This window comes from Vigna unguiculata, chromosome 4 (genome assembly GCF_037176805.1).
Source record: "Vigna unguiculata cultivar grain cowpea cultivar isolate G323 ecotype 2 chromosome 4, ASM3717680v1, whole genome shotgun sequence".
Lineage (NCBI taxonomy): Eukaryota > Viridiplantae > Streptophyta > Magnoliopsida > Fabales > Fabaceae > Vigna > Vigna unguiculata.
This window is the reverse complement of record NC_140795.1, coordinates 12,764,409-12,789,503: the sequence shown is the minus strand read 5'-3', so window position 1 is coordinate 12,789,503 and position 25,095 is coordinate 12,764,409. Positions and strand designations below refer to the sequence as shown.

Below are 25,095 nucleotides of genomic sequence, written 5' to 3'. Positions count from 1 at the left end.
TATTGACAAAAAGATGAAGGTATATATTATCATTACGATGGTAAAGGCCATTTGAGTTGTACTTATTGTACACCTGAGCATCTTACAAATAATGAGAAGAACATAGAAACACAATTTGCTTATGAAGATGGTGATTCTGATTATGGCCATATGGATGCTACTCATCTTGATATTGTTATTTTCTTTGCTAAAGAAAATGGAAGCATTGATCACCTCATTGATTATGAGAGTGTTACAAAAAAATCTCATATTGAAATTTACGTTTATATAAAAAACGAATGTTTGCACTAGTATCAAATGTGTCTTATTGATAGTGCAACAACTTATATAATTCTCAAGAGTAATACATTTTTCTCTTGTTTGATAATGCGAGACATCAATGTTTGTATTATTTATAGTACTACAAATATATTTGAAGACTCTATAAGAGCTATTATACTTCTACCAAGAAGTTGAATAAAAACTTATTAAGTTTCAATGATATTTGTCTAAATGGATATTATATTGAGACAAACAATGAAAAAGATATGAAATATCTTTATATCTCTATGATTGAGTTGAAAAAGAAAGTGTATTGGAGAAATTATCAACATTCTCTTATAGTTTGTACTACAAGTTTATTAGTACAATTTAAATGCATGTCATGGTAAACCAGAAGTTTACAAATCAAAATGATTGCCTTGTTTGACATGAATAGTTATTATGATGCGGAAAAAAAAAGGGTTGAAAAACTCATGTGAACACGTTTGAAGCGTGGTAGACCTATTGGTTCCAAAGATAAAAACTCTTGAATGAGAAAAGGGGATAATATGCAAAATAACCTAATCGAAAAGGTTGAAATCCCAAAAGATTCATTTGACATAATTAATGATTTGGTTCCAGAAGAACCTCAGGTACCTGAAATGGTTGAAAATGATGAGATCTCAATAAATTATGTCATGAATCATATAATATGGAACCAAAATGAAGTTAACATTGACGAAACTTTTACTTATAACATAGCGATGAATGCTATGAATGACAATGAGGATCAATAAGCAATGATCATTGAAGATTGTCGGCAAAGAAAAGATTGGCCAAAAATGAAAATATGCAAAGAAGCATAATTATATTTGTTTGCTAAACGAAAGGTTTTTGAACATATAGTTCGCACACCTAAAGTTATGAAACTCGTTGGGTACATATGGATTTTTGCGCAAAAATCAAATTAAAAATGATGAAATTGTTAGATACAAAGCATAATTGGTTGCTCAAGGTTGTTCACAAAACCTTGTATTGACTAGTGAAAAAACATGTTCACTAGTATTGGATGCAACAACATTACAATATTCGATTATCCTAGTTGCACAACAAGGTTTGCATTTACATCTAATGGATGATGCTACAACCTATTCGTACGGTTCTTTTGAGAACCATATTTATTTGAAAATCCCTGAAGGATTTTATTTGTCCAACAAGACAAACTCTAAAGAGGGTTATTCAATAAAATTGAACATGCTCTTTTATTGATTAAAGAAATCAAGACGTGTGTGGCATAACCGTCTTATTGAGTACTTATTAAAAGAAGGATATAAAAATGATCCTATTTGTTCTTGTATTTATATGAAAAGATCCAAATAATGAATTTGCCATAATTATTGTTTATGTAGATGACATAAACATCGTTGGAATTCCTAATGAGCTCACAAAGGCAATTGATTACTCAAAGAAATAATTTGAGATGAATGATCTTTGAAGGGCAAAGTCTTATTTGAAATTAGAAATTGAGTATTCAAATAAAGGTGTTTTTATACGTCAAGAAGCTTATATAATTAAGGTGCTTAAAATGTTCTAAATGGACAAGTCATGTCCATTATGCACTCTAATAGTTGTGAGGTCGTTAGATGTTGATAAAAACTCTTCTTAGGCCTCAAGAAAATAATGAAGATCTTCTTGGTTTAGAAGCACCATATCTTAGTGTCATAGAAACACTAATGTATCTTGCGAATTATACTCGATCTAATATTGCATTTGCTATAAATTTGTTAAGCAAGATATAGTTCTTCAACTACAAGAAGAAAATGGTTTGGAGTAAAACATATACTTCGTTACTTTAAGGGTACTACGAATATGAGCTTATTCCATCCAAATGATTCAGATTCAGACCAATGGGTTATGGATATGCATGTTATTTTACATATTCTTACAATGTCACAATGGTTGATCACAAACAAGATGTTTGTACACATGTGGTAGCACAATGATTTCATGAAGGTATATGAAACAAACCATAGTAGCAACATCGTCTAATCATACAAAATTACGAGAAAAGTTGTGAATATGTTTGGTTAAGGTTTATAATTCAACATGTGCAAGAAACTTGTGACTATCCCCGAGAAAGATGGAATCAACAACCATATATGAAGACAATAGTGTATTGTTCAATTGAAAAGATGATATAGATATCCAAAAATTTGTTCATCTGAAAATATGACAAGTCTATTTGTAAAGTTTTTGCCAAGAAAAACTTTTGAGCAAATGACTCACAAATTCGGACTCTGTCACCTTAATGATGTAAATTTACATGAGGGGGAGAAATAAAATATGTGATGAACAATATTGTATTAAAGAATACAGAATGTTGTACTCTTTTTCCTTCACTAGGTTTTTTTATCCCAAAGGGTTTTTTTTTTCTAGTAAGGTTTTAACGAGGCACATTCTTTATCAATGGACACTCAAGGGGGAGTGTTATGAATTAATGATTGTCCATTGATTTGATACATTTACTCATATGTCATATGATTCATTACTCTTTATGGTAAATATTTGTATTAACTAAGTTGATTTGTTTCCTTTATGAATTACATATTGTATGTATAAATATGACTCTTCCTATCAATAATAATACACAGATGAGTTGCTCCCTATTCTCTCTTGTTCTTCTCTTCTCTATTATCTGTCGTCATTCTCTATGTTATTCGCTTTGTTTCATAACAGTCTAATTATTGTTTGTAATTGTTTTTAGATATTATGTGGAGAAAATTTTGGAGCTTGGACATTTATCTTAAGGTTAAAAGAGAGTTGCCAGGTGATTTCCACATCATTGTCACGTCTGTGCCGTGTCAGTCAGCCTGTCCACATCATTGGCCCAACAATTTCAGTCCATAGTGACATTTTTGTAATTCTGAATAGTAGAATGACAGTTTTGTAAATTTACAGTCCTGAGTGACATTTGAAAAATCATCATTATAGAATTTTATAAATCAATAATTTTTTTTAAATATAAAATATATTTTTATATTAAATAATTAATGAATTATAATTTTTACTATTTTCTTCTCTAAAAAATATTTATTTACATTTAATCTTTATTGTTATATTCATTATTTTAATTAATATTTAAAATATTTTTAATTTTCTCTTTTACTATATGAATTCATTGTTTTTATGAAAATCAATGTGGCTTTAATATTTTTGTAACACATTATGTCATCAACAAATTGTCTAATATAGAAGTTAAAAATACGATATATAAAAAGAACTAATATAAAAAAGTATTTAATTCAGAAAATAATTTTAATAATGTTGTTGTTTATTAAAAAAATGTTATATATAATAAGACATACAACATAAAAGTTAAGTAAATTTATTCTTTAACTAAAAATACTCTTAATACAAAAGAAAATTATAAAATTGGCCTTTCATTTTATTTTCTTTTATAATAAATTATGAGATTAAATTTTATTTATTTTCAATTTGTTAGATTAATTTTTTTTAAGGAAGTATCATTTTTCATATATTTCAGCCCCATTCTCTTGTTTAAATACAACAATGAAAGGAGGTGATAAATAATAAAAAAAGAAAAACAGAAACAAAAGAACATTCCAATTATGATTTCAAATTTTTAGAAATTCATACTTAAAATTTAATTTCAATATTTTTTAAAATATTGGAAATCACAATTTTTATTACTGTATTTATACTTATTATAAATAAGAAAACTTACGCTGTCAGTCTCATATCTTTTTACTATAATGTTTTATATAGGTGCACAGTCAAACAAATTATAATATTTAACAAGATCAAAAGAAATTCTATATTTTTTAATTATACTAGAATCTGCCTATCGCATGATTTTTCAAAAATAAAATCCAAAACATTATAGAAAGTTAAATTCAATTTAACATCACCTATATATATATATATAATTTAAATCAAATTAATTGATCACACAAGAAAATAAAATAAAAGATAATTATAATATAAAACATACATTTCTTTTATATGTTACTGGATTTATATAATAGTAAAATAATGATCTAGAAAAGAATGAAAATAAAATAATATAAAATATAAAAGAAAGTCTTAATTTTAAAATCCAACAATAACAGAAAATATATAAAAAATAATAAATAAAATTAAACAGTCACGTGAGATCCATCTGTTAAAAAGTCTCTGATACAATGCAACGGCACATTACTTTTCCTTGGAAACTTAAATTGAGAGGTAAGAGAGAAGAAAAGATTTGTTCAAATGATATAGAAATGGGAATGCAGACATATATGTTTCTTCCCGTTTCAATATTTGTCATAATAGCGATCTTTTTTTAAAGATTTTTTTTTAATTGTTTGATTTTTGATTTTATATTATTTTATTTTAATACAGTAAAATAAAATGAAGTCAACGGAAACAAAAGAAACAATAATTCCATGTTTAAAATTGTGATTTTAAATTTTTGAAAATTCATATTTAAAATTTAACTTCAATATTTTTAAAATATTGAAAATCACAATTTTGACTTCTATTCATTTATTTTTATTTTTATTATATTTATATTTATTTTCATTACTGTATTTATGTCTATTATAAATAAAAAAAGTTACACTTAGTCTAGTATATTTTACTAGATTGCGCATATATGTACACAATCAAACAAATTAAGTATTTACAGAGTAATATAATAACATATAGATTATGTTTTTTAATTATATTAAAGTTTATTTTATGATTTATAAAGCGTAAAAAATGTTCAAAAAAATTAAATTCAATTTATGTATATAATTTGAATTAAACCGATTGATTATATAAAAACATAAACTTTCTATACGAACAGTGAAATATTATAATATAAAAAGCTATAAGAAACTAAAACATTGATTTTAATGATTTAGAAAGAATGAAAATAAAATAATATTTGATGAATTTTAAAATCTTACTGAAATATAAAATAGATAAAAAAAACAAAAACATGTCACATAATAAGTTATAGTTTATTAAAGTATGTGGCAGTGCATGTGAGACTCTCTCTATTGGTTATAATAACGGTGCATTCATTTATTTTTTGGAAAGCCGAAACGAAGAGAAAAAAGAATAAATTTTAATAAGAAGAAGTATGTAGTAGTGCATGTGAGGTCCTTCCTATTGGCCGTAGAAACGGTGCATTCAGTGGCGGATCTTGACCAAAAATGTAGGAGGGGCCAAAATAATATAACTTTGAGATCATTAGATTCAATCATTAGTATAATGCTTCAAAAAATAACTTCTTTAACTGAACATTTTTTATCATTAGTATAATGCTTTAAAATATGTGAAGTTGAATATATCTTGTTTTAGTCAATAATTAATTTTTTTTTCATCACTCTTAAACGATTAATTTATTCTTTCATTCTTTATCAATATACCTTTCTTGTAAATAATACCAAAAAATAATTGATCATAATCTAATAAAAAATTAAGACACATAATTATTAAAAAAATAAATATATTCATTATTATTAATACATAATACACTATTATTTTTTTCTATATTCATAAAAAAAAAGAATATACAAAAAGCTCATGAGAGTAAAAAAAATAACGTTTTCATTATCAAGTAAGACAAGAGACAGGAAAAAAAGAGGATAAATGAGAAATATAATGAGTTTATCTCTAACTTTTTTCTTTAAAAACAAAAAGAAGACATATGAGAGTGAGAGATTATTACAATTTGTGAAAAACTAAAAAGACAATGAAAAGGAAAATAAAAATTATGTTAATAAATATTTGGTTTAATTACTCTTTTTATTCATGTTTTCGTTTAAAAATGTTAAGTTGATCCTCCAATTCTTTTTAGTCTCAATTTGGTCTCGATTTTTGAGAAACAGATGTAATTCGATCTTTTACGATAAGTTTCGATAAATTTCTCAAAACAGATCAATGATCTTTTTATTAAAATTGAGATTCTTAATAGGAATGATTTGCTTTGTTGGTGTAATTAACCTAATCCTAGTGTCAATTTTTAAATAAACCTACATATTTTTATTTTTTATTATATTTAATTTTATATTTTATTATATATTTACATTAAATGTTATGTTTAAATAAAAGAATTAAAATTTTTAATTTTTATTAATTTTAAATATATATTATCTTTAATTTAAAAATTTTAATAAATTTTAAATATATTTTTATATTATATATATATATATATATATATATATATATATATATATATATATATATATATATATATATAAAATCAAAATTTTGGGGGGGCCGAGGCCCCTCCCTGCTTCCACAGAGCTCCGCCTCTGGGTGCATTCATTTTTTTCTTGAAAAATCAAATTTATTTTTTTCTTGAAAAGTCAAAACAAAGAGAAGAAAAGTTGAAATCTAACCTAAATAGAAGAAAACTTTGTTCGTGAGAAGAGGAAGAAAGAGAGAATTGTTTGTACTGTGTTCTTCTTTCTTGAAGGTAAGTTGTGAGATGAATATATGTTTCACTCATTTTTCTTATTTTTTTTTCTTCCTCCTTTCTGTTGGAAGAGAACATCGAAGAAAACAGTGGCTACAGATAATGCAAATCATTTCTATCATGCAAATCCATGTTAAAGTTTTTCTTTCTCAAAAATTGTATTCAACAAGGTTTTTTTTGACAGGTATGAAGGTTCAAGGAACCTTCCAAAGGTATCTTCTTTCTCACTATATGTGCTAATTCTACTTTCATCGATTACTACATGTTTTTTCCTTTTTCTGAACTTGATACAGTTTACTTTTTGACAGGTATTAACTATTCATTTTTATATGTTTAGTTAAAGGAAATTTAAAAATAATATTTTTCTTTATCTTCTACTCAAAATGAAGGTCATAATCTAAAAGTTGACATTCTTAATTATATTAATTATGCATCATTGATGTTTTTTTAAGTTTGAAATGGTTGTATTATATCCAAATGTTTGCTAATGTTATGATGATAATTTCTTTATATTTTATAGTATTTGTTAGTCAATTTTTTTTAATGTTTTTTATTTGTATTTCAAACTGATATTTGATATTTCATTCATGAGTTCATTATCAAAAAGGTTTATATTTGTAGATAAAAAATGGGATAAACAACCTATATTACAAAAATGCTTAAAGGTTAAGAAAACTACAAAATTTTACAATTAAATAATATATATATATATATATATATATATATATATATATATATATAATTATATGATTGTCTCACCACCAAATGAAGTTAGTGTAAAAAATTATTAAGCTTCATTTAATGGCTAAGACAACCATGTCATTGATATTATTTAATTTTAATTTTTTTAAGCCTTCTTAACAATAAAGTTTTTTTTGTAACAACCTTAAAACTAGATTCCTTGGCATATAGGGGACCAATAAGTTTTTCACCTCATTTTTTTCTATTTTGTCATTTCTTTATATTCTATAGTGTGTTTGTATAAACGAGTTCATTTTGGAAATGATTTATATTTATAGGAAAATACTGAGATAAACAACCTATTAATCCCCTATATTGTTATGTCAAGGAATGTGATTTTAAGTTTATTACGAAAATGCTCATGGTTAAGGAGACTTCAAAAACTTTAGAACTTAATAATATAGAATTAAATAATATTAATTATGTGATTATCTCACCATAAAATGAAGGTTGTGCAAAAAAGTGTGCTATTAAGCTTCATTTGATGGTTAAATGTCATTGATATTATCTAATTCTAAAGTTTTTAAGCCTTCTTAACAATAAAGATTTTTGTAATAGTCTTGATATAGGGACCGATAGGTTGTTTATCTCATTTTTGCTATTCCATGTCATTTCTTTATATTCTATAGTATTTGTTAGTGAGTTTATTTTTAATTTTTATTTGTGTTTTGAACTAATATTGTATCCATGAGTTCATTCTGAAGAGGGTTTATATTTGTAGAAAAAATAAAAATAATTAAACAACCTACTATTCCCCTATATTGTTTTGTCAAGGAATGTGATTTTAAGTTTATTATGAAAATGCTTATTGTTAAGAAGATTCCAAAAGCTTTAGAATTTAATCATTTAGAAATAAATAATATCAATTATGTGAACGTCTTCTCATTAAATGAAGTTGGAGTGAAAAAAGTGTGTTGTTAAGCTTCATTTGATGGTTGGTATTATTTAATTTTAATTTTTTAAAGCCTTCTTAACAATCAGTATTTCCATAATAGTCTTGAAACCAGGTTCCTTGACATTACGATATAGGCGACTAATAGGTTTTTCACCTAAGTTTTCTCTATAAACATAACTCATTTTTCAAAATGAACTCATTGTTACAATATCAATTCAAAACACAAATAAAAAAAACAAAAACATTGAGAATATACTTCTGAGCCTCATCTTCCCTCTCATGAGAATAACGAAACCTAATTCAGGTGAATTAGAATAGTTGAATAAGTAGACTTTAAGAATTATTTTGTAATACAATAAAACATTCATCATTTTAATTTTTTAACTTTCAAAACCTTACCCTTGTTTTCAATAACTCATATTTGATTGTCACAATATTATAACCACTTTTCTCTTTAATATTAGAAAATAAAAAATATTGATGATTATAATAGTAAAAACATTAAATGATATAGCATAACAATATATATATATATATATATACATATATATATATATATATGTATATATATATATGTATATATATACATATATATATATATATATATATATATATATATGTATATATATATATATATACATATATATATACATATATATATACATATATATATATATACATATATATACATATATATATATACATATATATATATATATATACATATATATATATATATATATTAAAATATCGAACAAGAGGATATGAGCTATGTATATTTATATAGTGAACAATAACATAATTTTTGGACTTGTGTCTTTAAACTCGAGTATTATGTGTAGAAAAACTTTTATGTTTCATTTAATTTCTAAAAATATAACAATAGAGGAATAAACCATACAAAAAATAATAAAGTACTTAATAACACACATGATCATATGAGAATATTTGTTCACATATCTTATCTAAATGTTACTCTTCTCAAGAACAATGTTTAGTAACATCACTCTTAAATTATATAAATATTTATTTATATCACTCTTAAACTATAAAAATACAACGTGATATTAAATAGATTTGTGAGTAAACCATACCTATGTTAGACAAATAATGAGTAAGAAAATGATAAAACTAGGAATATATTTTTCTTATGAAAACTATGGATGGATTTAATAATGCTTAAAATGACTAATTTAGGACTAAACTATTTATTTAGACTATGCTTTTCTTCCGAAAATGAAAAGTGAATTTAATGAAGCATACACCAAGATGCTAAAGTTGAAGGGAGTAAATAGTTCTCGTCATCAAATTGTCTTCTTATCTTTGTAAGAAGAGCATGTATCTAATCCATTCTTTTAAGGAAAATGATAAACTGACTCCATATTCTGACCCCTTTTTTGACTCCATGAGATGGCATGCATAGGTGGCTTTTATTTTTTTAATTAAAATTAATTTTATAAAACCATTTTAGATGTAGACGTGGCATTTACTCGAGGATTTGAACTGTTTCTCTTTTCTCCCGCGTACTCACTCGAAGTTTCTCTTCTCACCCCCTTCTCTCCGCACAGTCGTAGTTTGTCTTCTAACCGGCAAGGAGTGGTTCGTCTCACGAAGGGTTTTTTACTCGAAAATTTGAACAATTTCTCTTTTCTCCCGCGCACTCACTCGTAGTTTCTCTTTTCACCCCCTTCTCTCCACGCACTCGTAGTTTCTCTTCTCACTGGCAATGACAATGGTTTTTGGAGTGGTTCATCTGGCGAAGGAAGATAGCAAAAGACGTTGAGCACAGAAGATAGCACAGTGTGGCGGAATCTCTCTCGCGACTAAACCTTGAAAGGCTTAGGGTTTGCGGACATGCCTGCCCAGAAATGAGATTTCAAATAACAAGGAACCCATCGACGTCTTTCTTCGTAAAGAGTGTAAAGACATTTATTAAGTTGTAGATCATACTTTTCAATGAATTTTGCCCACCCATTCTCAAAATCTTCAGCATTATCTAACTCATATACCAATTGTTTTACACCATGCTTGATTTCCTTGTATTTGGTATGTCCCACCAATTTTTCTGGTAGTTTTTTCATGATTTGCCAAAGGCACCAACACTGTCGTGTGTTGGGGAAGACAATTTCAATGGCATTTTGCATGGCCTTGCATTGATTAATGACAATTCCTTGAGGGGCTTTATTTCCCATGCATCGCAACCAACTTTGAAATAGCCACACAAATGTACAAGTGTCTTCAGCACATAGAAGCTCACACCCTAATAAGATTGATTGACCATGATGATTAACACCCACAAATGGTGCAAAAGACATATCGTACTTATTATTTAAGCATGTGGTGTCGAAGGACACAATGTCACCAAAATCTGCATATGCAGCCCGACTCCTTCCATCTGCCCAAAATATATTGGTTATGCGATTATCTGCATCAACATCAATTTCAAAAAAAAAGGTCTTTGTTCAATTCCCTCATACTGGAAAAGTGGTTTAATAAAGCCTGTCCGTCACCTTCCTTCCCTAAAGCACGTCGTTGTTGACCAATATAGTTTCTTGCGTCTCTTTCGACAAAATGTAAGTTCTCAAACCCCCTGCATCACACACCAAAGAATGAAAGCTCTTGTGAATACGCACATCCGCTTCGTCATTTATGTCAAGGGTTCTTTTGGCTTGCATATTCAACTTCCTATTCCCACGAATTAGTCTGGACTTGGAAGGACTTACGTCATGATTGTGTTCATGGACCACACTGCTAATCATCCATTTATCTTCTTTTCTAACCACAATAATGCACGCATGACATTGTTTTCTTTGTGTCGGTAGTGTCTTCATTTCAGGTGGTATGGAGGACACAACCTTTCCCTCTCGCGAACACACTAATTTGAAGTAACATAAATGATTGTCATCGTCTATTCTTGAAGTTTTGATTCTTGTCCCGAAACCACTTCTAATAGCATATTCTTTGTAAAATTTCTTGACGTCGTTAACACTATCAAAATACATTCCAACACACGGAGAAACGACATCCTCAGAGTGCTTTTCGTTGTCTTCCTTATGAATGCCTTCCTCGTGGAAGATAGTTCCACTATCCGTATCTTCTTCTAATAAATTGATGTCCTCCAAAACTATTGCGTTGTTTTCTTGTAAGTAATCCATCTACAAGTAATCCATACAACTCCCTTAGGTTCGAAAAAAATTAACACATACTCATCTAATTTCTAATGCAGCAACATACAAAGTAGGACAAAGTTACATTTTATGGTCATTTTAGTAAGTTTCCTTTGAAAACCATACCACATGACCTTACTATAGAAAGTATTAAATGCATTCATTTTTTAACAACGAAAAAATATATATTGAGTTTTAGGTTTTCTAGTTATGTATTCACCTTCAAACAACGTCTACCACAACAGTACTTACCTTGATTCGTCGGACAGGTTTATACGAAAGTTCTTTGTGCAGGTGCGAAATGTTAGGTTCAACATTTATTGCGTTTTGCTATGGTTGATTTCTCTTGCATTCAAACCAAATTTCTTTTGAAGAAGGAGGTTGGACGAAGTAAAAGCCATTTAATGATCTCTGTGTGTGATGGGTTAGAAGCAATGTAACAGGGCACAATCTTTCAAAGAAAGCAAAATGAGAAAGCTTTAAATTTATCGTGTTGAAAAAGCAATTGAAGGGCATATTGGTCATTTGGGGTTATGTTTTAAAGTCTATAAAAGTTTGCTGATGTTACCAATCCTTCTACTTGAACTACACATATGTAGGTGCATTCTTCAATTATCGCACACCACCTTGGTCATTATCTACGTTAAAATATCATTGCCTCACCATTTTTTTTGTCTTTCGTTTTAGGTATTAAGTGCAAAAGTGGAAACCACTGTTGGTTGACAAAATGGATCATTGGGAGGCTCTTGCTGTTGATGATTCTATTTTGAAAGAATTTTTGGAACGGTGCAACGCCAACACCACTTTCATCCCTGGCCCTGCTGGACATGCCTATGTTGTTTTGCTTAACAGAGAGTTAAATGAAACACATAATACACAAGAGTTTTTGAACAACATGGTTGTTGCTAGTCATGCACAAGATTTCTATACCATTGGATGGACATGGGCAAAAAAGTTCATCAAATACCACAATTAGCATTTTTTTCCTTACTGTAAAACCACTGCTATTGAAGCTTTTATGATAGAATTTTAATTAATTAAAATCACATAATTTCTAGGTTTAGTTGACGATGGAGACATTAATAATATAACTCCACTATCAAAGAGAAAATCAATGAATAGATTGCCTTTTGTGGCTTATGTTGTCAAAGAGTGCAAACCAAACGACCTTGGGGACATGCTCATCACTATTAAGGTTATTTTTGATTTAGTGATTTTGGTGTAGTCCATTATTTACTTATCGCTTATGTGGAAAATGACTATGTCAAGACCCAATTGATACAGCCAAGGGAAGCCTACACAATAAAGTTCTATCGAATCGTGAGTTTGGTAGTAACATTGGTGTTGACTATGTATTATTGTTGAAAGAAGTAATTAAACTATGAAATTATGTCTCTTTATTGTTTTTCGTCTTCATCTACAATTACTTATAAAACTTTATGAATTTTGATTGAATAGGTTGCTATATTCAGACCTTTTGGGTACCTCAACATCACACTTAGGAACATTGTTATGACAAATAACTAATCTTGAAACAAATATATGTTTTCTTTATTTCATAGCATGTCTTCAAGTCACACAATATAATAATTTATGACATTAATAGGTTTTCAAGTATGACATAAGTCATCCCCAACTAAAGAAGAAGTTAAAACTTCTATGCTTGTGGTGCGACTTAACTATGTTATCAAACAAAACGTGGAAGCCAATGCCCATGACAGTATAAATTCCAATCCGAACGCAAATGACAACACAAATATGGAACCCAATTTGCAGCCCAACGTGCAGCCTACTAACATTGCTAATGTGGAGGATATACTACAGAGGATATACTACAGAGTAAACTTTTCTGAAGAACATGAATTTTGGTATAGGATATTTGGTTAGTAAGTTCTACATCACATATTATATATTAAATAGGTGTGTTATAATTGGTAAAACATGAAAGATATGATAACTCTCAGATTTTTAAATGTAGATCAATCATATATTAAGTGTTGACCTGTGAACAACATCTTGCACATAATTACTTATTTGTGATTTGTGTGGTAACCAATATTACTAAATTTCTGACCACATACATATTAACTGTTCACCTGCTATAAACTTTATTTGCACTCAATGAAAATTAGGATGAACAACATTCAACTATAACTTCACATAAACCACTCAGAATTTCATAAATCAATTAGTAAGCCAAACAAAAAAATTGTCATAAATCACTTCCACAAAGTCTAAACATAAAAAATACCGAAGTTAACAATATAAATCCTAACTACAACAAACATAAATTTTCTAAATCAACTACTTATGGCGCTTCCTCCTACTATATGTTGCAAAAGGAGTTCTTATTGCAAAACTCTTGACACGCATCCGAGGACCATCCCTTTGTCGCACATACATGTTGCTCTGTTTGGATTCTTGTGCTTCCTGATTTGGAAAATGTACTTCTTTGACATGACCCCTCTCACTAGAATCGCCAAAATTCAATAAAGCCCTTGAGGTGGTTGGAATTAGGTGTATGCAAATCACCAACACTTGATTCACCCAACTCAAAAAACTTCAGTTTGCCCTCGTGCTGCTAGCATTGTTTCTTCCTCTCAATCATCATTGCATTCAAGTCTAAATGTTCTTTTTGCAATTCCCCTAGCACACTTTCTTGATGTTCAAGAGCTTTAATTAAGTCAACTATTTTACTACCCTTATTTCGACGTCCATATACCTCAAAACCTTCTTTAACGAAGGAATTGGTCAGCTCTTCTGCAAAGGTAGCAACATCTGCAACAATTCACAACAACCATCAATAGGTATAGATGACACATTTCAAAAAAAATTGTACAAAAAAACCCCCAACTTACAGTGTTATTTGTCAAACTCCTTTTAATTACATTGTCCCCTGCTTTCATTTCCATCCAATGCAAGATTCTGGGAAACTTGGTCGTGCGCTGACAATCCTTTAAATTCAAAATCAAAAAATGGTCAAAAGACCGTAACTGCCACAATTGTAATCAAAATCAGTCAAAACTCATAACCAAATATTTTAAAGTCATCAAATGAGTTTGAAATTAATTTAACATACACTACCTGTAACAAATAAACACATCCAGCTACATGGAAGTGTTTGGTACTTTATTTCTCCTTCAAGAACAATTTAGCTTCACAAATACTGCCAACCAAATACTCATACACCAATCGACCCCAATTAAATTTCCCAATACTACCAAGGTCATAAAAAATGTTAAACAAAATAGAAAAAACGGTTCCACTACAATTGGGTAACAAAAACTTAGAAATTGCTAACAAAACATAAAGCTTACCAAAATCCTCTAAACAAAGCTCTTTAATATGTTTTAAAATGTAGTCATATACCATTTCTATATGAACAAGTTTGGCAGCTCCAAATAAATTCTTTGAATCACTATTTAACCTTTCCTGGTTTAAATCAATGTTCTCACCAACCACCCTCAAACCTAGACCAAGACATACATCTAAATAGGTAAATCCAACAACTTTTGTACTCATGTGAAACCCCTCAACCTTTCCACCCACCTACTAATTAACGGACTCAAAAGATTCCTAGATATTTTCACAGACTCTTTCAACTCAACCATCCATCCAAATGGTGTTCCTCAAATAAATGACTTTTGTTCCTTTGTTAACTTCTTATGCAAAGTACCAATCAATTTTGTATGGCATGAGTGCCTAAAACAAATATGGAATAATAAAAAAATACAGTTATGTCATTTTTATCATAACAAATTTCAAAATAAATTGAATTCCAAAATATATCATACCTTGCCGTCAACACTGAAATCACTTCCCTCATTGATTGCACTCATATTTATCACCTGAATACATAACCCAAGTAATCACAATGTCAGCACTCAGACTTACTTCAATGTAATTCTTCTCACTTTGAACAGGCCGATACAAACTGAGCAACATCCCTCTTCATTCCTTGCCACCACAAGGTTTCCTTAAGGTCCTGGTACATCTTAGTCATGTTGGGATGTAGACTAAGACGACTCTTGTGTCCTTCCTCTAGAATTAGCTTCTTCACCTCAACATCATCATGCACGCACACTCTGCCCTAGAACCTCAATATGCCATCATAACCCAAAGCAAAGTCCCTAGCCTCATCTGACCCAGGCTCTTCTCTAACTGTGTTCAGACTGACATCCAACAACTGCCTTTCTCTGATTGAGTCCAAGAAGTCACTAGATATAGTCAGGGTACTAAATCTAATGGACTCAGACCCAAACTCCACCTGTAGCTTCATATATCGGAATTTCTCTAGTAGCTCCACTTCCTTAATCATGAGGTGTGCAGTATGCACCGTCTTCCTACTCAAGGCATCTACTACCACATTTACCTTCCCCGGATGATACAAGAGTTCAAAATCGTAGTCCTTTAGAAATTTCATCCACCTTCTCTGCCTCATGTTCAGCTCCTTCTGGTCAAACAAGTACTTAAGACTTTTGTGGTCGTTGAACACCCGAAACTGTGCACCATAAAGGTAGTGCCTCCAGATTTTTAAGGCGAACACCATGGCCGCCAACTCTAGGTCATGAGTGGGATAGTTTCTCTCATGAACCTTAAGTTGCCTTGAGGCATAGGCCACTGCCTTCTTTTCCTGCATTAACACACAACCGAGCCCGAGATGGGACGCGTCACAATAGACCTCAAAAGGCTTCCCCACATCAAGGATCACTAGTATCGGTGCGCTGGTCAATCTTCTCTTCAGCTCCTGGAAACTTTCCTCACACTTATTTGTTCAAGTGAAAGGTTGGTCCTTCCTTGTGAGTTGCGTCAGGGGCGCCATTATCTTGGAGAATCCCTCAATGAATCTCCTATAGTAGCCTGCTAAACCTACGAAGCGCCTGATCTCTGTTGCTGACTTGGAACTTTCCCACTTAACCACTGCCTTAACCTTTGCCGGATCCACTGCAATACAATGCGCAGATATCACATGGCTCAGAAATTGCACCTCGTCCATCCAGAATGCACACTTAGATAACTTGGCATACAACTATTTCTCCCTCAGAACACCAAGCACTAACCTCAGGTGCTCTGTATGCTCCTCCTGAGTCTTATAATAGATAAGGATGTCATCAATGAAGACTACGACAAACTTATTTAGGAACGTTCTGAAAATTTGATTCATGTAGTCCATGAACACTGTGGGAGCATTGGTCACACCGAAGGGCATAACCACATACTTGTAGTGCCCATACCGAGACCTAAAGGCTATCTTCTGTACATCATCCGCCTTCACTAATATCTGATTGAGTCCCGACCTCAGGTCGATCTTCAAGAACATGGATGACCCATGCAATTGATCCATCAAATCATCGATTCTCAAAAGGGGGTACTTGTTCTTGATGATCATCTTGTTCAGTTGCTTGTAGTCCACACACAGGTGTGAACTCCCACCCTTCTTCTTCACCAACAACACTGGTGCTCCTTAAGGCGAAGTACTAGGTCGAATGAACCGCTTCTCCATTAGTTCCTCTATCTGTTTCTTGAGTTCCACTAACTCCGCCGGAGCCATACGGTATGGAGCCATCGATACTAGGTCGGTTCTTGGTACTAGATCGATAGAGAACTCCACCTCTCTATGGGGAGGCAACCCTAACACCTCATATGGGAATACATCCTCAAATTCATGCGCGCCCTCTTGTAGTTCCTTCACAACCCTTTGAGATGTTAACAACTCAAGCTTCTTTGAGTTAGGGAAAAACAACTTCTTCTCTCGGCAATCTATAAGAATGCGATTGGTAGAGAGCCAATTCATCCCCAAGATCACCTTCAACTCCTGTAGAGGTAGGTAGATCAAATTCACCTTGTACCTGCGTCCCTCTACCTCTCCTAGACACCTGGCACACAAGGACGACGTCCTGACCAAACCTGACGCCGAAGTAGATAATGTAAGCTCACACTACACCTCGCACACCGGCAGACCCAAATGTTCCACACAAGCATTTGACACAAAGGAGTGTGTCCCTTCAGTATCATACAACACACAACATCTCATCCCAAAAATCGCACAATAACCCATAACAAGGTTACCTAAGCTTGCAGCCTCTGCTCCCGTCATAGCATAGACTCTACCCGTCGCCTGAGGTCTGTTGCCTTTGTCCCTCTATTGATGCTGGTGGGGAGTCTAAACTGGAGGGCGTGTCGCTGTCCTAGCAATGGTGGGACAGTCCTTCTCGAAGTGGCCTTCCTTGCCACAGTTGTTGCATCAGCGGTAACCCTCCATACACGGGCAGGCGTTCCACAAGTGAGGGCCTCCATATATATAACACTGTACTCAGCCCTGCTAGAGAGGGAAACTGCTAGACCCTTGAGGCTGATGGTGAGGTCTGTCATATGGCCTCCTCCGCTCCTCATGTTTGGGTTTGGACCCAGATGGTCCACCAATCCTCTGTGGTTGTTGTGACTACTATGGGCTCTGGCCTTATACCTCACGTTTCATCTTCTCCATCACTCTGGCCTTCTCCAGCAGAGCGGCAAAGTCCTTGATGGACAAGGGAGCCACCATCAAGCGGATATCACCGCGAAGACCATTCTCAAACTTGCGGCATCTCTATTCCTCGTCGAGCGATAGAGTGCAAAAGTAGTTGAGGTGTTTGAACTTCTCAGCGTACTCGATCACCGATTTCCCTCCCTGAGTCAACTGGAAGAATTCTACCTCTTTGGCATACCTCATGCTGTTGGGGAAATACTCCGAGGGGAACTTCCACCTGAAAGCCTCCCAAGTCACTAGCTCTCCCCTCTCCTCCATGATGGATTTCATGCTAATCCACCAATGCTCCGCCTCTCCTGTAAGCATGTACACAGCAAAAGCTAGTTTGTTCTCCGCAGGGCACATCTTTGCGTCAAAGATTCTCTCAAGGTCCTTCAGCCACTAATCTGCTGCATCAGGGCTGGCCTTCCCATTGAATTTCAATGCGTGGTGCTTCAAAAAGTCCTCCAGGCTCCACTCCCTGATTACAGGTCGTGGCTCAGGACCAAAGGCGGGTGCATCAGTCCTGTTCTCCTCCAGCTGGCGAAGGGCCTCCATATGCTGCCGGTGAGCATCCTCAGCGGCCACCCTTGCAGTCTCCATCTACTGCATCCCCAACTGTTGCTGCTCAAGCGACGCCGCCTGTTGTTGCATAGATGTCTCATTTTACTGCATCATGGTTGTGCTTTGCTGAGTCATGGCCAATACCATCGCCTCTATTGCCCTGGAGATATCAAGTACGTCACCCAGAGAGAATTGTTGAGTCCTATGAGGAGGTGCCATAGTTCATTGGCACACAGAAAATCACTTGGTTAGGCTTGATAAGGCAAGAATTTAACTAAGAACACTAAGAAGATAGAAAGAAAGCTAAGCGGACATTCAAGTCCACAAACCTAAGGAATGACCGCTCTGATACCATAAATGTAACGTCCTATTTAAATAAATAAACTTACTTCAATTACACGTCACACAATATAATGATGAGAGTAGAGATGCGGAGTAGGAACTCACTCCTTAAAGATATCCAAGAGTTATGAAAAGGAAATCCTAGGGCACACCACGATGCCTGACCAAACAAAGTACGAGGTCTAAAATAACCAGAAACACAGTACAAATCAAATAATACATGGGCCATGGCCCTAGCAAAAGACATAAAAAGAGAAACCCAAGTCCAATCGACTAAGCAGCGAAACCACCACCTTCCTGTTGACCATGTGTTTTCCTCCCATCGGCTCACATCAACAAGTTGACGATCATCGCAAAAGAGAGAACCACACAGCAGAACACACAACAAAACAGAAGGGTAAGCTAGAGCCAAAAAGATATTTTTATCATGCAATCAGATACACCTTTACAATCCAATACACATTTTTATTATCACACTCTTTTATGGGCCCAAATGTTTTACATATTTTCACCCCCATTGTTTGCTATTTACACTCTCCGCATGACATGACAGAAGAGGTCGTTTCATAATTTTTACTTTTTAGAAAAGGGTATAATATTAGGAGCCATTTTTTTAATAATAATTTGAATAAATATCTTGTATTTACACTTATGTGTCTCTTTCCGTTGTTAGTCGGGGAAGGTATTATTTTAATCAGAAGCAAATATTCCCGATAATAATGCTTTTAGAGAATTGTATGATTTTAATATTTAGAAGAAAATGTTCCTGGTAATAATTAGAATCAATTATATGAATTATATGTTAGGATTTGATCACAATCTTTATGTGACAGAAAATATGATTCTAGTAATTACAGACAATATTTCGTTAATAATTATAATCAATACGGTGGATATTATGCAATGATTTAATGGCTATAATATGTTTCATCAAGACCAATTCCTTCCGCATATATGTTATTATAATTAAAGACTAGGATCTCAATGGTACCCCAAAGTGGCCTAAATAAGCACAAAATTTCTCTAATGCGAGACACAGAGGAAAAAAATCGAAAAACCCCTCTCCTTTTTATCACAGAGCACACACACAAAAGGGGGTCATATTAAGAGGTAAATTTTCTTTGCTCTTAATGCTTTTCATGATTCTCTTATAACATCAATGATTGTTTGAATTGTTGTATGATTAAATGTGTTCGGGTTCTCATGTTAAATGATTTTGGGTTTGTCGTTGATGTGCTCAACCTTTCTCTTTTCCTTTATTTTTATCTTGATAAATAAAAAGGTTTTTTACGTAGGCTTTAATTCTCTCTAAACAAAAAATAATAAAATAATAAAAAAATTATATTACTTCTTTGATATAAGTATTGCATACCATGTCAAGTCTCAGACTTGTTAGTAATCAAAACACTTCTTCGTAGGCTTTTTTTGTTCTTAAAAGGAAATTAATAACAATAAAAATATAAAATTATAAAATTATTTTTAATATCATGTCAAATCTCGGATTTGCTTGGTAACTAAATCTTTTATCATGTAGAATCTCGGGTTCTCTTGATATTAATAAAATATACATACACATAAAAATCTATAAAATTAAAAAAAATATCAAACAACAAATATTTGTACAAAGAACTACGTTATCCCTGATTTTTCCAAATGGAAATACGTAGGAGCGAGGTACAATCCTCGTCAGGCCAAAAATATAAAAAAAATAATTTTGTTTTAATCTTTAATATTTTTGTAAATGTTTTTATTTTGTTTGATTTTTTTGGGGAATAACAAATATTTTAAATATTAAATTCTATCTTGCACACTTAATTAAAGAAGGAACCGTCTTAAGACGGGCGTTGTGGGGTGCTAATACCTTCCCCACACGTAACCGACTCCCGAATCCAAATTTGGTTTCGAAGACCATTGTTTTTTAAGGTTTTTCTATAGTTTTCCATAATAAACTATGGTGGCGACTCCTCTGTACTACTTAAGATTATTTTCACCGTCCCGCCGCGATCTCGGTTGCGACAGATGGTAACTCCACTGGGGACGTTTTGGAGAGTCAATTCTATTAGTTGAGTGTGCGAAAGGTATGTTGTTTTTATATATTCGTTTTCCCCTTGTTTTTGTTTTTAATTGATGTATATTTATCTATCTTTATTTGTGTTGATGTCATCTTTATTTGCTTTGATGTCCTTATATTATTATAGGAAATCTATTTTCTGGTTTATGGGCTTTTATATGATTCTTCCAAGGATACCTCTAAATTATCTCACAGGCCTCTAGAGCTGAAGTCAACCTCAAGACATAATCCACAACGATAGGCGACCTAACAGATATGGCATGTCAAGAGGAAGCAAACTCTAGATGAAGTCTTCCCAATAGTAAAGTAGATCTGAGATCTAGCATAATAATCGTTGGACCTCCACTCCTTACGGCTAACTCAGGTCCGGGTATAGGACCTCAATACTAAGGATAGGGCCAACTTCTCCACCATTTGATATCTAGTTTCAGGATCTTGCAGCGTTCTGCTAACGAAGTAGACAGGATGCTACGCGCCTTCTATTTCTTGGACGAGCGCGGCGCTGATGGTGTGGTCGGTGGCTGTGATGTATACGAGGAGGGTTTGGCGAGTGTCCGGCTTGTGGAGGATAGGTGGTGAGGTTAGGGTTGTTTTCAGTTTTTGGAAGATTTGTTCACAAGCGTCAGTCCACGTGAACCGGGTGGATTTCTTTAGGAGTTGGACTATGGGTTGGGTTTGTTCAGCCAGTTTGGGTAGGAAGCAGGAAATGACTGTGCGGTGGCCTATGAGGCGTTGGACCTCTTTGATGGTAGTGGGACTGCGCATCTCGATAATGGCCTTGCATTTTTTGGGATTGGCTTCTATGCCGCGTTGGGTCAACATAAACCCAAGAAATTTACCACGGGTGACGTCGAATACATACTTGTCAGGGTTGAGGCAAAGGTTGTATTGGCGTAGCGTAGAGAAGACCACCGAGAGGTCCTCGGCATGTTGGTGGTGGCTTGGAGACTTGACAACCATGTCGTCAACATATACTTCGACACAATGTGATGAACGTCCTTGGTGTAGGAAAGGAAGGAGATCCATGGAAGACACCAAAAAGAAGATGAAATGCAGCGAAAATGAAGATAAGAGCAAGAAGAGCTCTAGGCAATGGAGATTTTTGGTGAAGATGAAGAGTAGAAGTGGAGCTATGGTATGGAAGGTGGCTAGAGGAGATGAAGAAGAAGGTTAGCCATGTGTGCTCTCAAAATAATAGAAGAGTGGAGTGATCTCAAAACAAACATTCTATTAGAAATTTCAAGAGTTAAAATGTACAAATGGTCTACTTTTGGCTTTTATATGTGAGCCTAAAAGCTAGACTAATTCTTGGCCCTTAGATCAAGCTTGGAGGAGAAGCTTTAATCATCACCCTTGGATGGTGGCTTGGAGAAGGAGGCATCTTCCTAGCCTTTGGATGAAGACTTGGAAAAGAAGACACTCTCTTAACCCTTGGATGAAGGAGGTACATGGGTAGAGTGTGGACTTGGCTCCATGGGATGCATGATCCATGAGGTGTAGGAAGGAATGTTGACTTCCACTTAGTCCACCTTTGACCTTTGGTAGCTCATGGCCAAATCTCCTATTGGGCTTAGTCAAGCCCAATTTTATCAATTTAACTACACATTGTTTGACTTATTATTCTAGAAAAACAAGGCCTAAACAATGGCCCAATTTAAATTTATACTACTTCCTTCATGCATAATCTTATATTTTAGAGATTTCTTTAGCCCATGTGAATAATGTAAAAAGCCCATGATTGACTTGATCATCTTGTGAGAGGCCCATGTGAATCTTTCTCATCATGCTTCTAGTGATTGGGCCTTGATGTGGGCTTGGGCTTCTTGATGCACTTGAGCTTGGGCTTGTTGGGGTCACATTACATTGTCCCATTAGATGACTAAAAACTTTGTCCATTAGCCGTTGGTAGGTTGCTCCAGCGTTCTTAAGACCAAAGGGCATAACTCTATAGAAGTAGTTGGCATCGTCCGTGATGAAGGCAGTTTTGTTCATGTCAGATACGGCCATGGGGATTTGGTTGTACCCAGAATATGCATCCAAAAAGCAAAGCACTTTATTCCCTGCCACGCCGTCAATAAGTCGGTCGATATTGGGTAAGGGGTAGGCATCGCGAGGGCAGGCCTTGTTCAGATTCGTGTAGTCTACACACATCCGCCATTTACCATTGGCTTTCTTCACCAAGACTACGTTAGAAAGCCAAGTGGTGTACTGAGCTTCTTCTATGAATCCTGCATTTAGTAACTTGTCGGCCTCAACCTTAGCCGCTAGTCGGCGTTCTTCGCCAAGTTTGCGTTTCTTCTGGGATACATAGTGGGCTTCTTTGTAGATGGATAGTTTGTGGGATGCTACTAGAGGGTCCACCCCAGGTAGGTCAACGACTGACCAGGCGAAAGGGTCTGTGTTGTTGATGAGGATGGGTGTGATGATGGCATGCTCGTCAGAGTTCAAACCGGTGCCTAGGTTGATGCAGTGGTCGTTGGGAAGCTCTAGAGGGGAGGTCTCCTCAATTGGTTCGAGACGAACATCCCGACCTACTCTAGGGTCTAGATCTTCGCCTGATAGGTCGATGTCGGAGCTAGGTGGTCGCTCAATGTGGTTGGTTTGTTGAATTGGGAGTTGTGGGCGCAGGCTGGCCATGTAGCATTCGCGTGCCAGGCACTGGTCGCAGTGCCATGTAGCATGTCAAATCTCGGATTTGCTTGGTAACTAAATCTTTTATCATGTAGAATCTCGGATTCTCTTGATATTAATAAAATATACATACACATAAAAATCTAGAAAATTAAAAAAACAAAATAATAATATCAAACAACAAATATTTGTACAAAGAACTACGTGATCCCTGATTTTCCAAATGGAAATACGTAGGAGCGAGGTACAATCCTCGTCGAGCCAAAAGTATAAAAAAAAATAATTTTGTTTTAATCTTTAATATTTTTGTAGGTGTTTTTATTTTGTTTGATTTTTTTGGGGAATAACAAATATTTTAAACATCAAATTCTATCTTGCACACTTAATTAAAGAAGGAACCGTCTTAAGACGGACGTTGTGGGGTGCTAATACCTTCTCCACACGTAACCGACTCCTGAATCCAAATTTGGTTTCGAAGACCATTGTTTTTTAAGGTTTTTCTATAGTTTTCCATAATAAACTATGGTGGCGACTCCTCTGTACTACTTAAGATTATTTTCACCGTCCCGCCGCGATCTCGGTTGCGACAACATTTATCATCCAATCATGTTATAACCTTTCAATCAATACATTAAGACTCGACTCGACTCATTCGGATACATATAATCTGGTCGGATTCAGCGGATCCTTGCACTTGTGGTGGATACCTCTACTCACCCCCGAGTTATGTGTTACAAGTGTTACAATGAATCAATTCCCTCACGCACAAGGTTAGCCCTTAAGTGAGACTAACTGACTCCTTAGAGTGTCAAGATGCAACCTTACCTTGAATCCTTACTAGACCATATAGATGGGGCACCACCATGGACACCCACTAACAAGGGCCATGGAATTACGTCCCGACCACTGAAGCGCGACCCTGAAACTCTCACCTAGAGGCTCCAAGGAATTACGCACTGACACAGACCAATCATAATCAAACGAGTACTATTTAACATGCACATGCATATATATATATATATATATATATATATATATCATGTCAACCTTTACAATCCATCCTCACTTGTATTTCGTATTGAATCCATTCCGCTCATCCTTCACAAATCACAAATGTAGAAGTGTATTTCCTACCAGCACCATGCCACATTCATTGATCCACCTTCACTCATGTCTCATGTCAAATCCATACCAAACCCATCATTTTAATTCCATGAATCACCCCAAACAAAACATCATGCTCACCTCATGTTAAAACTCATGAATCATAATTCCATCTTATTCATACAAGGTCACTCAATTCATACAGTTCATACCCAAGGTAAAGTATAACGAGCCAATCATACAATTAAGGGCCCAAAAACACGAAAGGTACCGTTATATAGAGAAGTCCCGTGCCAGGCTCGCTCAAGCCACAGGGTCTCGCTTAGGCGAGACTGTCATCAGGGAAACCCTGCGAGACTC

The 25,095-nt window shown here is 33.8% G+C and overlaps 1 protein-coding gene across 1 annotated transcript; it reads right to left on the bottom strand.

The window, feature by feature from the left end:
- Positions 1 to 16,979: 16,979 nt before the first annotated feature.
- Positions 16,980 to 17,612, bottom strand: LOC114180499 (uncharacterized). The gene is made up of 2 exons (XM_028066813.2): positions 17,469 to 17,612; positions 16,980 to 17,330 (listed from the first exon to the last, which is right to left on the bottom strand). The coding sequence occupies exons 1-2, from the start codon at positions 17,610 to 17,612 to the stop codon at positions 16,980 to 16,982; spliced, it is 495 nt and encodes a 164-aa protein (XP_027922614.2).
- Positions 17,613 to 25,095: the final 7,483 nt, after the last annotated feature.

Bases quoted from the DNA above. Each gene is read 5' to 3' on its own strand.
- LOC114180499 (XM_028066813.2), bottom strand. From the start codon at position 17,612: ATGACGGGAGCAGAGGCTGCAAGCTTAGGTAACCTTGTTATGGGTTAT. The intron at 17,331-17,468 runs GTGTGCGAGGTG...CTACCTCTACAG, and splicing joins TGGAACATTTGGGTCTGCCG to GAGTTGAAGGTGATCTTGGG.